This window comes from Merops nubicus, unplaced genomic scaffold (genome assembly GCF_000691845.1).
Source record: "Merops nubicus isolate BGI_N331 unplaced genomic scaffold, ASM69184v1 scaffold14644, whole genome shotgun sequence".
Taxonomy (NCBI): Eukaryota; Metazoa; Chordata; class Aves; order Coraciiformes; family Meropidae; genus Merops; species Merops nubicus.
Window position 1 is genome coordinate 6,910 of NW_008604987.1, and position 10,846 is coordinate 17,755.

Genomic DNA, 10,846 nt, shown 5'->3' on the forward strand with positions numbered 1-10,846 from the left:
GACAATGGGACTCCCTATTTCTATTATGCTGCCGTCTCCTGGCTAATTTTATGCAAGGTAAGACTGAATAAATCTGATTGCAGGACTTTACGTTTGTGCTTTTCCTTTTTTAAAACACAACATGTTTTAACTTTTGTAAAATGACAATTATTCTCACTTTGAATAGACAATCTCACTTAAAAAAAATACTCAACTCTGCAATAAGATTAATTTTGTTTCCTTTTTTACTTTGTCATAGATGTACAGTAGGATGGAGGTCATTACTACTACTGTTGTTTGTATTATAAAAATCACAACACTTATGAAAACTTGTAATGTTCCTGTGCAAGCAAGTTAATTTTTTTACAGCTCTGTAACTTTAGAGCTTAAATAGCTTTCATAATACTTGTTTTAAATTGTTATGAGGTCAAATACCCAAGGGAAAAAAAAAAAACAAGGTAACAGGAAAACAGAAAAAATAGCAATGATAAACATTTAAACCTCCATAAATCTATTGGATATGTACCAGTAAACATCAAAGCAATATTTCAAAGTAAGGGTGACTTCAAATTTCTAAGGGCAGTATTATTTGGGTTTGATAAAGAAGTTTTTTCTTACACTGTATGCATGTCACAAGACACAGGCAGACTGGACTCACTTACCCAGGCTTAAGTAAAAAGCAACAGAACGTAAAAAGCAGCTAAAAGCATTGATTTTAACATTATTTTTTTAAAGGACTGAATTAGTATTTACTTGTTTATAAAATGTCTACACTAATGCCTGCGTATACAACTTTCAAATAAAAAAAAAGGCATAAGATTTAAAAGTAACAAATTAACACCTTTTCACTGTGTGATTAGAAGATGCAGTATTGCCTAGTCATTTGTTTCACTGAATTATGAAGTAACATGAACTAAATTTTATCTATAATTGTCTAACAATTATCTAACTTGACAAGTGTGCACATTCTGTACAGATGTTCTATATTCTAAGCAGGTATAAAATCCCTAATAGTTCTACAGCTACCAAGTGTCTTCAGTGTAACCCTTACATCCAGAATGAACCTTCCCTGTGACATACAATACAGATCTCACCACACTAACTAATTCAGAGCAACCTCCCAGCTCCTCCTGTAATTATTCACCGAGAATAAAACAGCTTTTCTGACTCCAGGTCCAAAAAATGAGTGATTCCCTAACAGACACTCCCTTTCTCCAACTCCTGCTACTGAGTACATAATGGCCCTTATGCAAATCTATTCTTGGCTCAGGTAGTCAGCTGGTAGCAGGCTACAGCACCAGCATAATTCATTTTTACTGCAAAAATCCTGCCTTTACTCTTCCAGTGACGTTGTTTTCCTCCAACTTTCTTCACAATAACAAAAGGTTGACATGGATTTGATTTGATGAAGTTTTTCGTTCAACTGGATGAAAGACTCACATCAAGCTTGTTTACCCAGTAAATGTATCCCTCAGGAGCTGTGCAGAAAAATTATCCTTCTGGGACATGAGTTCCTAATGTTTTTCTTTGGCCTCTGCATTCAGCGCAGACTGAGGAGCACTCCTGACAGCACATACGAGCAAAATGGATGAACCCTCCACCTAACATACAAATCCACTTTCTGGAATGCTAAGTGGAAAAGAAGAATTCTTCCAGCATGAAATCCAGTGCATACCAGTAAGGACAATAAGATAAATACATTCCTTCCAAACAGCCTAGTAAGATTTTGAGATTGTGGTAATATAAAGTATCCACTCTTTTGGCTCAAACTGTGTGTTCTTAATATCTTTCAAATTCTATGCTTCCTTTCTACTTTAACTACAATGCCCTCTGTTTTCAAGCTTCTAAGACAGATGTATAATTAGTTTTCATTAAATAATTTTTTTCCACTTCTTTCTAATGAAAACCTAGGCCCTTCTAACCATAATAGCATTCCTGTAAAGAAACTACCTTTTTAAAAATAACCTTGTTCTCTGTTCCTATGCAAAACTAAGTATGTTAAGATGTTGACAGCTACAGAGCATAAAATATTTACAGGTGAAATAAAATTTTGTTAAAAACAAAGTAACTGGATAAGAGAAAATTAATTCTCTTTAGCCTCACCCTTGGTGTTTTATCTAGGAAGTTCTAAACCAAATGCTTCAAGGATAAAGACTGCATGTTCTTGCTGTGGAGTTCACAACTGCTGCACTCTCATTCTTCTGACTTGTCAACAAGGTATACATAAGGAAAAAAAATGGAAAAACCTCCCATGTCATACTGATATAAACTACACAGTTATCTCTGAATGCTAGTACTGGCAGTAGTGTATTTATCTCAGTATATGCACATATGCTAAAAATATGAATAGAGTGTTGCCTGTGTGTTCTGCTTTTCAAAGCAGTAATACAAAAATGTCAGAGAAAAGAAAAATCTCTCAATGAGAAGGAAACACTTGCTGACTTCATAAGGGTAAAAACCAGCGTATTTTGTGGATTATGTTTTAGTCTCTTCCTTTTGTTTATTTAATACATTTTTCACTGATTTCATTTACTGAATTCTGGTCCTCCAGCAGAACTTAAGGTTTCCCAGGCCTTAAGGAAATCTCAGCAGCAGCTGTCCCCTAGCACACAGTGCTCACACATCTTCCCTATTCCAAAGCTAGACCTTGACCAACCTATGGCACTGGACTCACCTACTGGCACATGTATTGCCTCAATGTAGAAGAAACTTCTATCCAATGGGCTAGGCCTCCCCCTTGCTCAAGCAATGAAGTGTACAAGGCCACTTTTGGGGTTCTTGGGATAATTTTGGTTGTCCTAGAAAGACTGCTTCATGGCTCTGCAAGTACCATTTCCAGTGGCTGAGTACACTGCTGCATGAGCACAGAGTTCCTCCTAGTAACTGAGACTAATTTCAACATTTATAAATGCATCATTAATGTCATCTAGTAAAAGAAAAAAAAAGGTCAAAAAGGTTCTCTTTCTCTCACTTTTCCTTTCAGATAATCTGAATACTTAATTGAACTATGATGAGAAGACAGTATCTGGAAAACAAAAGATGAACCCACTTGATGCAACAAAATCAGGATTTTTAGTGTGCATTGCTGTCTGTACGTTCATCTACACTTTCATCTACCTAAAGGATATCCTTTCTCCAGAGCCAAATGAACAAACACTTAATGCAAACCTAGCACAGTGTGGGTTTTATCCAGATGAACTTTGTTCAGCTCTTTTTGCAGGGAAAACTGCTGCCATTAAAATCGGAAACTTTTGTCAAAACACCTATCAACCTAAAACACTCGGCTGCATTCAGACTTCATGCAACTGCTCCATGGTTTTGAAGACTCTGCATTTTATCACAAGACCACTGTCATATGAAGAAGGAAATTTCTCACTGGCGTACATTATCACAATTCACAAGGAGCTCGAAATGTTTGTAAAGCTGCTAAGAGCTATTTATATGCCTCAGAATATTTACTGCATACACGTGGATGAAAAGTCACCAAAAGATTATAAAGCTGCTGTACAAAACATTGTTAATTGCTTTGAAAATATTTTTATTTCCTCAAAAAGAGAAAATGTTGTTTATGCAGGATTTTCAAGATTACAAGCTGATATTAATTGCATGAGAGACCTAGTTCATTCCAAAGTTCAGTGGAATTATGTTATTAATCTATGTGGTCAAGATTATCCCATTAAAACAAACAAAGACATCATACAATACATCAAAAGTAAATGGAGTGGTAAAAATATGACTCCTGGGGTAGTCCAACCACTTCATATGAAACACAGGACACAGGTTAGTTACAGAGAATACGTACATTCTGGGATGTCATACGTGTATCCAACGAAGAATATAAAAGCTAAACCTCCATATAATTTGACAATATATTTTGGTAGTGCCTATTACATACTCACTAAAGAATTTGTAGAGTTTACATTGACTGATGCACGTGCAAAAGACTTGCTCGAATGGTCAAGAGACACGTACAGCCCGGACGAACACTACTGGGTCACACTGAATCGTTTAGATGGTAAGATGTATGTCATTTCTACTATGAATAACCCCTGGATCAAAAGCTTTGTGAAGTCTGACACGGAGAGCTAGTGAGCTCAAATCCAGAGCTTAGCAGCACCACCTAAGTGAGGTGCATTGCACAAGTATGGCAATTTCTTCAGCCTTGATGCTGCCCGTTCAAAAAGTCACATCTCCCAACGACTGAGAAACACAGCTTGATTCCAAAAAGTGTACTACTTACAGTGCAAACCATTAACTATGAGGCTAGAAAAATGTTGATTAAATTGTTTTGCTGCATGAAAACTTATGCACTTAAGGAGTAAGAAGATGAATAAAACTGAAAACGTATTTATTTACCTCTTATGTGGTAAATATCTGCAAATTAAAACTTAGCATAGCTACATTTGAAAAATCTTCAGCAGTGAAAATTTTCTCTGTAACCAGTAGAAAGAATTCTCATTAGAACCTTATATTTTTAAAGATGCTCCAGGGGCTACACCCAATGCAGCCTGGGAAGGAAACATACGAGCCATTAAATGGAAAGACCAAGAAGGAACCGTACACAAAGGATGCAAAGGTAATGTGAATTTTGATCATGAACTCAAATTTGATTCACTGACTAGCATTCATTGCAAATTACACATTGTGCTTTAAAATAGGTATTAAACGTACCTCAGTGGTCATATATATTTTATTTTTGAAGTATCAGATAAACAAGCAAGCTACCCTACTGAATTATTCCACTGTATCCAATCTAAATAGCTTCTGATATATTCTCGCAGGACTGTCACAGTATCCACATACTGACAAGTGTTCTTTCAGCCTCCAATTACCAATGCGTTAATGTGACTGATCAGTTTGCAGTTTATTTGACAAGCATGTTTGTCAGATACTTTCATCAACATTGTGTTAAATATCTTCAATTGAAATAATAAAAAAGAATTGTGCTGACCACCTGGAAAGCATGCAAACAACCCCTAACCTAGTAACTAGTAAGCTCAGCACAGAAGCATTGAGTGACTGAACAGATACCCAAGAGAAGCAGATCAGGACCTCAGCTTGCCCAGCTACATGACAGTATTAAGCAGAGCAACGTGTCAGTGAAGCAGATGGAGTTATAAAGTACCCGTTAGTGTGAAATACAAAACCAAACCCTTGCCTTTATGTTTCAAATCTAGCATTATCCTCCAGATATATTTCAATGATGCTTTATGTGAAATCAAGAGGTTACTTTTGTTGGTAACACTGTAGAGCGAAACCGTTTTTTGAAACGATTCTGTTCGGCTTTCTGCTGCTGTCAGATACCTTCAATTTGTCTTTGCAGGTCACTACATCAGAGACATTTGTGTCTACGGACTAGGGGATTTGCAGTGGATTATTGAGTCACCTCATTTGTTTGCCAACAAATTTGAGCCTGCAACATATCCACTTGTTATGGACTGCCTAGAGAGACGCCACAGGCTTAAAGTTCTGCACCAGGCAGAAGTCCCCATTGAAGATCACTGGCGTTTTCAAAAAGAGAACTACTTCAACATGAAGCTGGATGTTTAACATCTAAACAAGTGTTCAAAGTGCTGACAGAAACCATTAACATTTTTAGCCATAGACTGCACTCTGTGCAGTACAGCATGAGGGTAAGCACAACACTGTACTACCACAGTCTGCCAGGGAAATAAACAGGTTTTATTTATTACAGTAAGATAAAGAGCAGTCACTGCTAATGGCTAACTCTTAGATATGTCTAAATCTGTAGCTTACTGAAGAAAAGGGGGAAGGTCATAATCCTTTAAGTGACTTACATAACTGGAAAAATACATATTCCTCATGTCTGCAGCCAAAATAAAGAAGGACAAACTGGTATAAAAATAATAAAATGGAAGCAATGACTGAACAAAGATAAAATATGAAGAGCACAAATTAAAGTCATGTCTACCATTTGTCTTATGAAATAAATTAATTTGAATATTGAAGTTCACACTAAAATGTCAGAGCCTGTAGATAAGCAAGTGACAACTGAATTTCGTGTACAGTCCATTTCACTGATTTTATCTTTTGGTTTTACTCCTCTTCTTGGCCAGCTGCAGCTCTAATTTCATTACGTGGCATGGCAACGCCACCCGTGCAGTGCGCAGGCTTCGCTCCTAAGGAAAAGGAGCGTGCCAGTAACAGCAGTGAGGACCCTGCAATGCACGTTTACCTTCCAGCCCCTGCTTCTGAGCCTGCAGGACGTCAGGGCAAGGAGACATGGAAAATTTCAGGCCAGGGAACAAAGGAAAACTGAGTGCAAGTGCATCAAGGGAAACAAAACTTCCCTGAACCTTGCAGCAGTCTGCAGCAATTAGAGGTAACAGCTAGCAGCAACCAGGACAAGCATCTCAGTTCCCAAACCCTCTGCAGACATGCAGCACTTGCTGGTCTGCAGTAAGGATGTGGCTTTCAACATATTACACAGACAGAATCAGGCAACAGTACTAAAAGATGAACAAGGATCCAGCCCCTTTCTAGGTAAGAGTTACTCTTTCCTCTTCAGGACTACAAGACTGTCTCTACACCCTGCCTCCAAAGGTCTTTAGTTAGGTGCTACTGATGGAAAAAGACTAAGAGAAATCTGAGAGAGAAGTCAGTTCAAACTGTTCATGTGCCTTGAGAACTACTTTGCCAGGAATGCAGATGAAAATTTCATTCCAGTAAATCCAAATAAAGTCCCAATTATTTTGCATGAACTCTGATGGGAACTAGTAAAATACATGTTTTTACTTCCAAGTTCACTTGACTAGAAAGTGCAATTTATAAATAAATGTCTAGGAACAATTTAGATGTAAGCTTCAGTATGCACCCAAAATATCACTCGGTTTTACAAGAAAACTGACCTACAGACGAAGCATTTTTCCAAAGAAAATCAAATGAATCAACAAACGACCCAACAATAGAACATGAAAGTTTCTCACTACAAACTTATTCCCACGTTCCTGGAACTGTAATGCTCATTTTCCCACACAAGTTTCTTGGAAATCTAATTTCTTTCAAACGAACTTTAACCTAAAGAAACACCATCTGGTCTCTATTTATTTACAGAAACTTACAAACTCAACCCAAAGGCCTGGGACTCGGTTCCACATATAATCCAGGATTTATCTTGTGGCTAAATATGGCTGGAGATGCTTTGCTAATGGAGGAAAATAATTTTTTTTAAAAAGCCATGCAGCATGTTCACACTGAGCTTGTTGAGAGTTCCTCTGAAAACCAGTACTGAAGCTAATGGGTTGCTGGCATGTATTAATCATAGTTATTCATATTGCTAATTTCTCTCCAAATCACACCTAATCCACTGGATGGCACTGGAAGAATTTATCCACTCCATGTTGTCTTTTAAAACATGGATGTAACGTTCCTTGTTACCATCATCATAGCAAATCCAGTACCTGGCTTTCACCTCTCATCACCACCACAAAGAACAACTGTTGGGGATCACTTCTGAATTGAACTAAAAGGACAAAGTCCAATAACAGGGTGCTATATAACGATGGCTTGTTTTGCAGAAAATGAAAGTAAAACTGGGAAGAAAAAAACATCTGCACAAAAAGATGTTCTTAAAATATCATTTAGGTATGACTTCACCTGTGGCAGTGGAGGGGTATCACTGGTGCGTGATCCTTCTTCCTTAAAGGATTTAATATTTTAAATTAAATTTTACATATATGAAAATCCTGGAAAATTGTAATTAAACCACTCCACTCTCAGTCACACAGAAACAGTATTCTACTCATCATTCTGAGTGACCACAACTACATTATATTCTTGAAAGAGCTTTTACTTCTAACAATGGTAAAAAATTAATAAAACTGCGAAAGCTGAGAGCATCTAAAGATACATAAGAAGTGTTCATTAAATTCTGTATGCATTATTGCATTATGAATAGATTTATTACAACTTTTAGATCTCATCAACCAATGTCTAACTTTTGGTGACTGCTGATCTAAGAGCATACAGTGTCAATGTGACCTTGCCAAAGGAAATCCTGCCCTGTAGCATACTGCACACACATTAGCTCTGTATCTGAAAGATGTATGTGTAATTTCTGTTTCAAAAAGCCTGAGGCACATGTTGAATAGCTCTATATCTAAATTAAACATTTGATTAAAGTGTTTTATGTGGCACAGACTTTAATAGTTAGGGTAATACTTCAAGTGCATATTAGAGTCTATTGACTCTGAAAACAATTGCAAAATAAATTTTAAAGTGATATAAGGAATGACATTTTAAAATGTAAACTTGTCCTTAACTTTCAGAGTGACTACCTGAACTCCCAGAAGGACTTCCATCAGAGATTTAATAACCTCTAACCTTTCTCCAGACCACCTCTACCATACAGTTACACCAATAGTAACTTCTTAGACAGGAGAGTCAACATCAAAAATTGGAAAGAGTACCCCCGAATGAAGTTAAATAGATGCTATAGTTTAAACAGAAATGAAGTTTAAATAGATGCTATTACTACTAGGTAGTTCTAGGTAAGAATCAGGAAGCCAGTTAGAAGAAAAGTTCCAAATCATTTTATCACTTTTGGTCTGTAGATTTTGGTGAGGCCCAAACAGATAAGCATTTAAAATCTTCAAGATCCCATCGAATACCAAAAGAATGAGCAGAAACAGGCTTGCTTGTTCTTTTAATTTTAGTAGTCTGTAGGAGAATTAAACACAACAGTAGGTGAGAACATCGTATTCAAAAGTGCAAATTTTAAACTGGCAGTTCCCATGTCACACACAACAGGAAGCAGGAGGAAGCAGAAAATTCTTATCTTCAGGGCTTCTGCTACAGAATATACATCACTAAAATCTGCTACCTGGAAGCAAACTTGTTTTTCTTCCTACTGAAAGTCCTATCCTGGACATTTTAGTATGTGACTCAGCAGAATTGAATTTTCTCTTCCTACTGTACGAAACCTCAAAAATATGGCTCAAGCTGGCTACACTTCTGTGTGAAAAGGGATTATAGACTTTATTTGTATTCATAAGTTGCTCTATTTTAGACCAAGCTCTTTTTCAGCTCTTCTGTCTTAACAGCTACAAGCTTCAAAATCTGTCCCAAGCACTTCATCTAACATGCTCACACTCCAACATAAACCCGCACTAAAAAATTCTTATTGCTCTTTCAAAAAAGTCTTTGGCCAGGGAGTTTTATATTTTGGCCAGACCATGCAAAGCATTTACCACTTAGGCAATAAGAGACAATCTCTCTCAACACTGCTTCAGCATCTGAATGCTTGCCTTAAGAGTTTTCACATTTTAATGTCACTTTTCAACATGAATCTTCCAGTATACTGCTTCTTAAGATGCCATGGAAGAAAGAACAGTTTACTTCCAAGGGAGGTTAAGTCACTTGGAAAAAGGCCTCACACATTAATTACAGTTGCCTTAGCAAAAGTCCTCCACCCTCGACAGCCTCCTCTCACACCCTTGTGCCTTCCCTTAGTACCAATGCTGTCTTTTTAACAATTCCAGTAAAAGCAGATAAATACATGCATTTAATATTGTCAGCTCTTCATCTAAAGTTTCTATTGAGGCAAAAATGTTTTATTTAAAGAGCACTCTAATGGGAAGACTGCTTCATCTTCCCTCTACCTGGACTCCATAAAGCCTCTCAAAGCTAGCACTACAGGAAGTGCTGTCAAGGTAAGCCAAGGAATGCTGAATTCTTCACCTTGGTTTTTTCTGTTTCTTTCAATTAGACAAAATCTGCAAATGCGTTCAGCTTCTTCCTACCACTCATTTTGTGATCTGTACACTGGGCAAATGGATTGCTCTATTTATTCTATGAGCTGCCACAGAAAAAAAAAAAAACAAAAACAAAAAAACAACAAGAACAAAACTGAGCAGCAATTCAACTGATGGACTTCCCACAGGTCAAGCCAGAAGACCTGAAAATGAAACAACCTTCTGCTCTGAGCATAGAAAAGTAGCTTCCTACAGTTTCACAAACCACAACATCTTGTGATAGGCATCTTGCAACATGTAAATATACATTCACTATCTAGTTCAAATGATCTAGTTTAAAGAATACAAGCAGGAAGGTGAGGACTGCAGAAGTGTTGTGTGGGCTGCTGGTATCTGTACTCTCTGGTGACTGTTTCCACCACACATCATCGGAGCATCTGTTTGACAAAGTCCTTTGGGAAACTGTTGCTGTTTACAACTGATCAAGATCACTCTGTGGGCTCACAGGTGAAATCAAGACATGAGAATAGCTTGTTTTGAAAGAGATTTCTTGAATTTCACAGCAGTAAGGAAGAAAACTGCCACACAGAGCTTCTAGGTTGACACTTCTCCAGTTTACATCCATGCTATAAACCTCATACCCCGGGATGAACTGAAAACACAGATTCTGCTAGCTGAAAAGAGACTCAATACACAGCATAAACAACCAAATATGGGATTATTGTTTTTGAACTACTCTTGTAATGTCACCCTCCAAAGCCACATAATGTCTCGACATACAGGGCTAGGCACCTGGGCACATCCTGCAGGTACAAGTGGCAAGGCCATGAAAAAAAAACCAAAATGCTGTAGCCCACATGGATCTCATAGGTTGGATTTTGGTTCAAAAAACATACTGTAATTCTTAAAATACAGCAGTTAGCATGAGTAGAAACGTATATGGCAATCCACAACATCCAAATATTTTGTACTTATAGTTTTTTTTTTTTGGTGTGTTTTGAACAGGCACGTATCAGAAGAAGATTCTATTTATTAATAAAAAATTTCTAATCCTATCATATGCTTAGTACACAACATTTTGTTTTCTTCTTTGTTAGTTCTAGTTCATTTTACTATATGCCCCACTGCTGCATACAGATAGAATGTGCTGCAGG

The 10,846-nt window shown here is 37.2% G+C and overlaps 2 protein-coding genes across 2 annotated transcripts in view; one reads left to right on the forward strand and one right to left on the reverse strand.

Moving 5' to 3' along the window:
- Nucleotides 1-10,846, reverse strand: part of RTFDC1 (replication termination factor 2 domain containing 1) — a gene marked incomplete at both ends in the record, with an annotated part of 18,016 nt that overhangs the window by 4,638 nt on the left and 2,532 nt on the right. The gene's annotated exons all lie outside the window — the stretch shown is intronic.
- Nucleotides 1,386-5,529, forward strand: GCNT7 (glucosaminyl (N-acetyl) transferase family member 7). The gene is made up of 4 exons (XM_008939203.1): nt 1,386-1,656; nt 2,963-3,994; nt 4,460-4,555; nt 5,303-5,529. Exons 2-4 carry the CDS (start codon nt 3,019-3,021, stop codon nt 5,527-5,529), a joined length of 1,299 nt encoding a protein of 432 aa, XP_008937451.1. The 5' UTR covers nt 1,386-1,656; nt 2,963-3,018.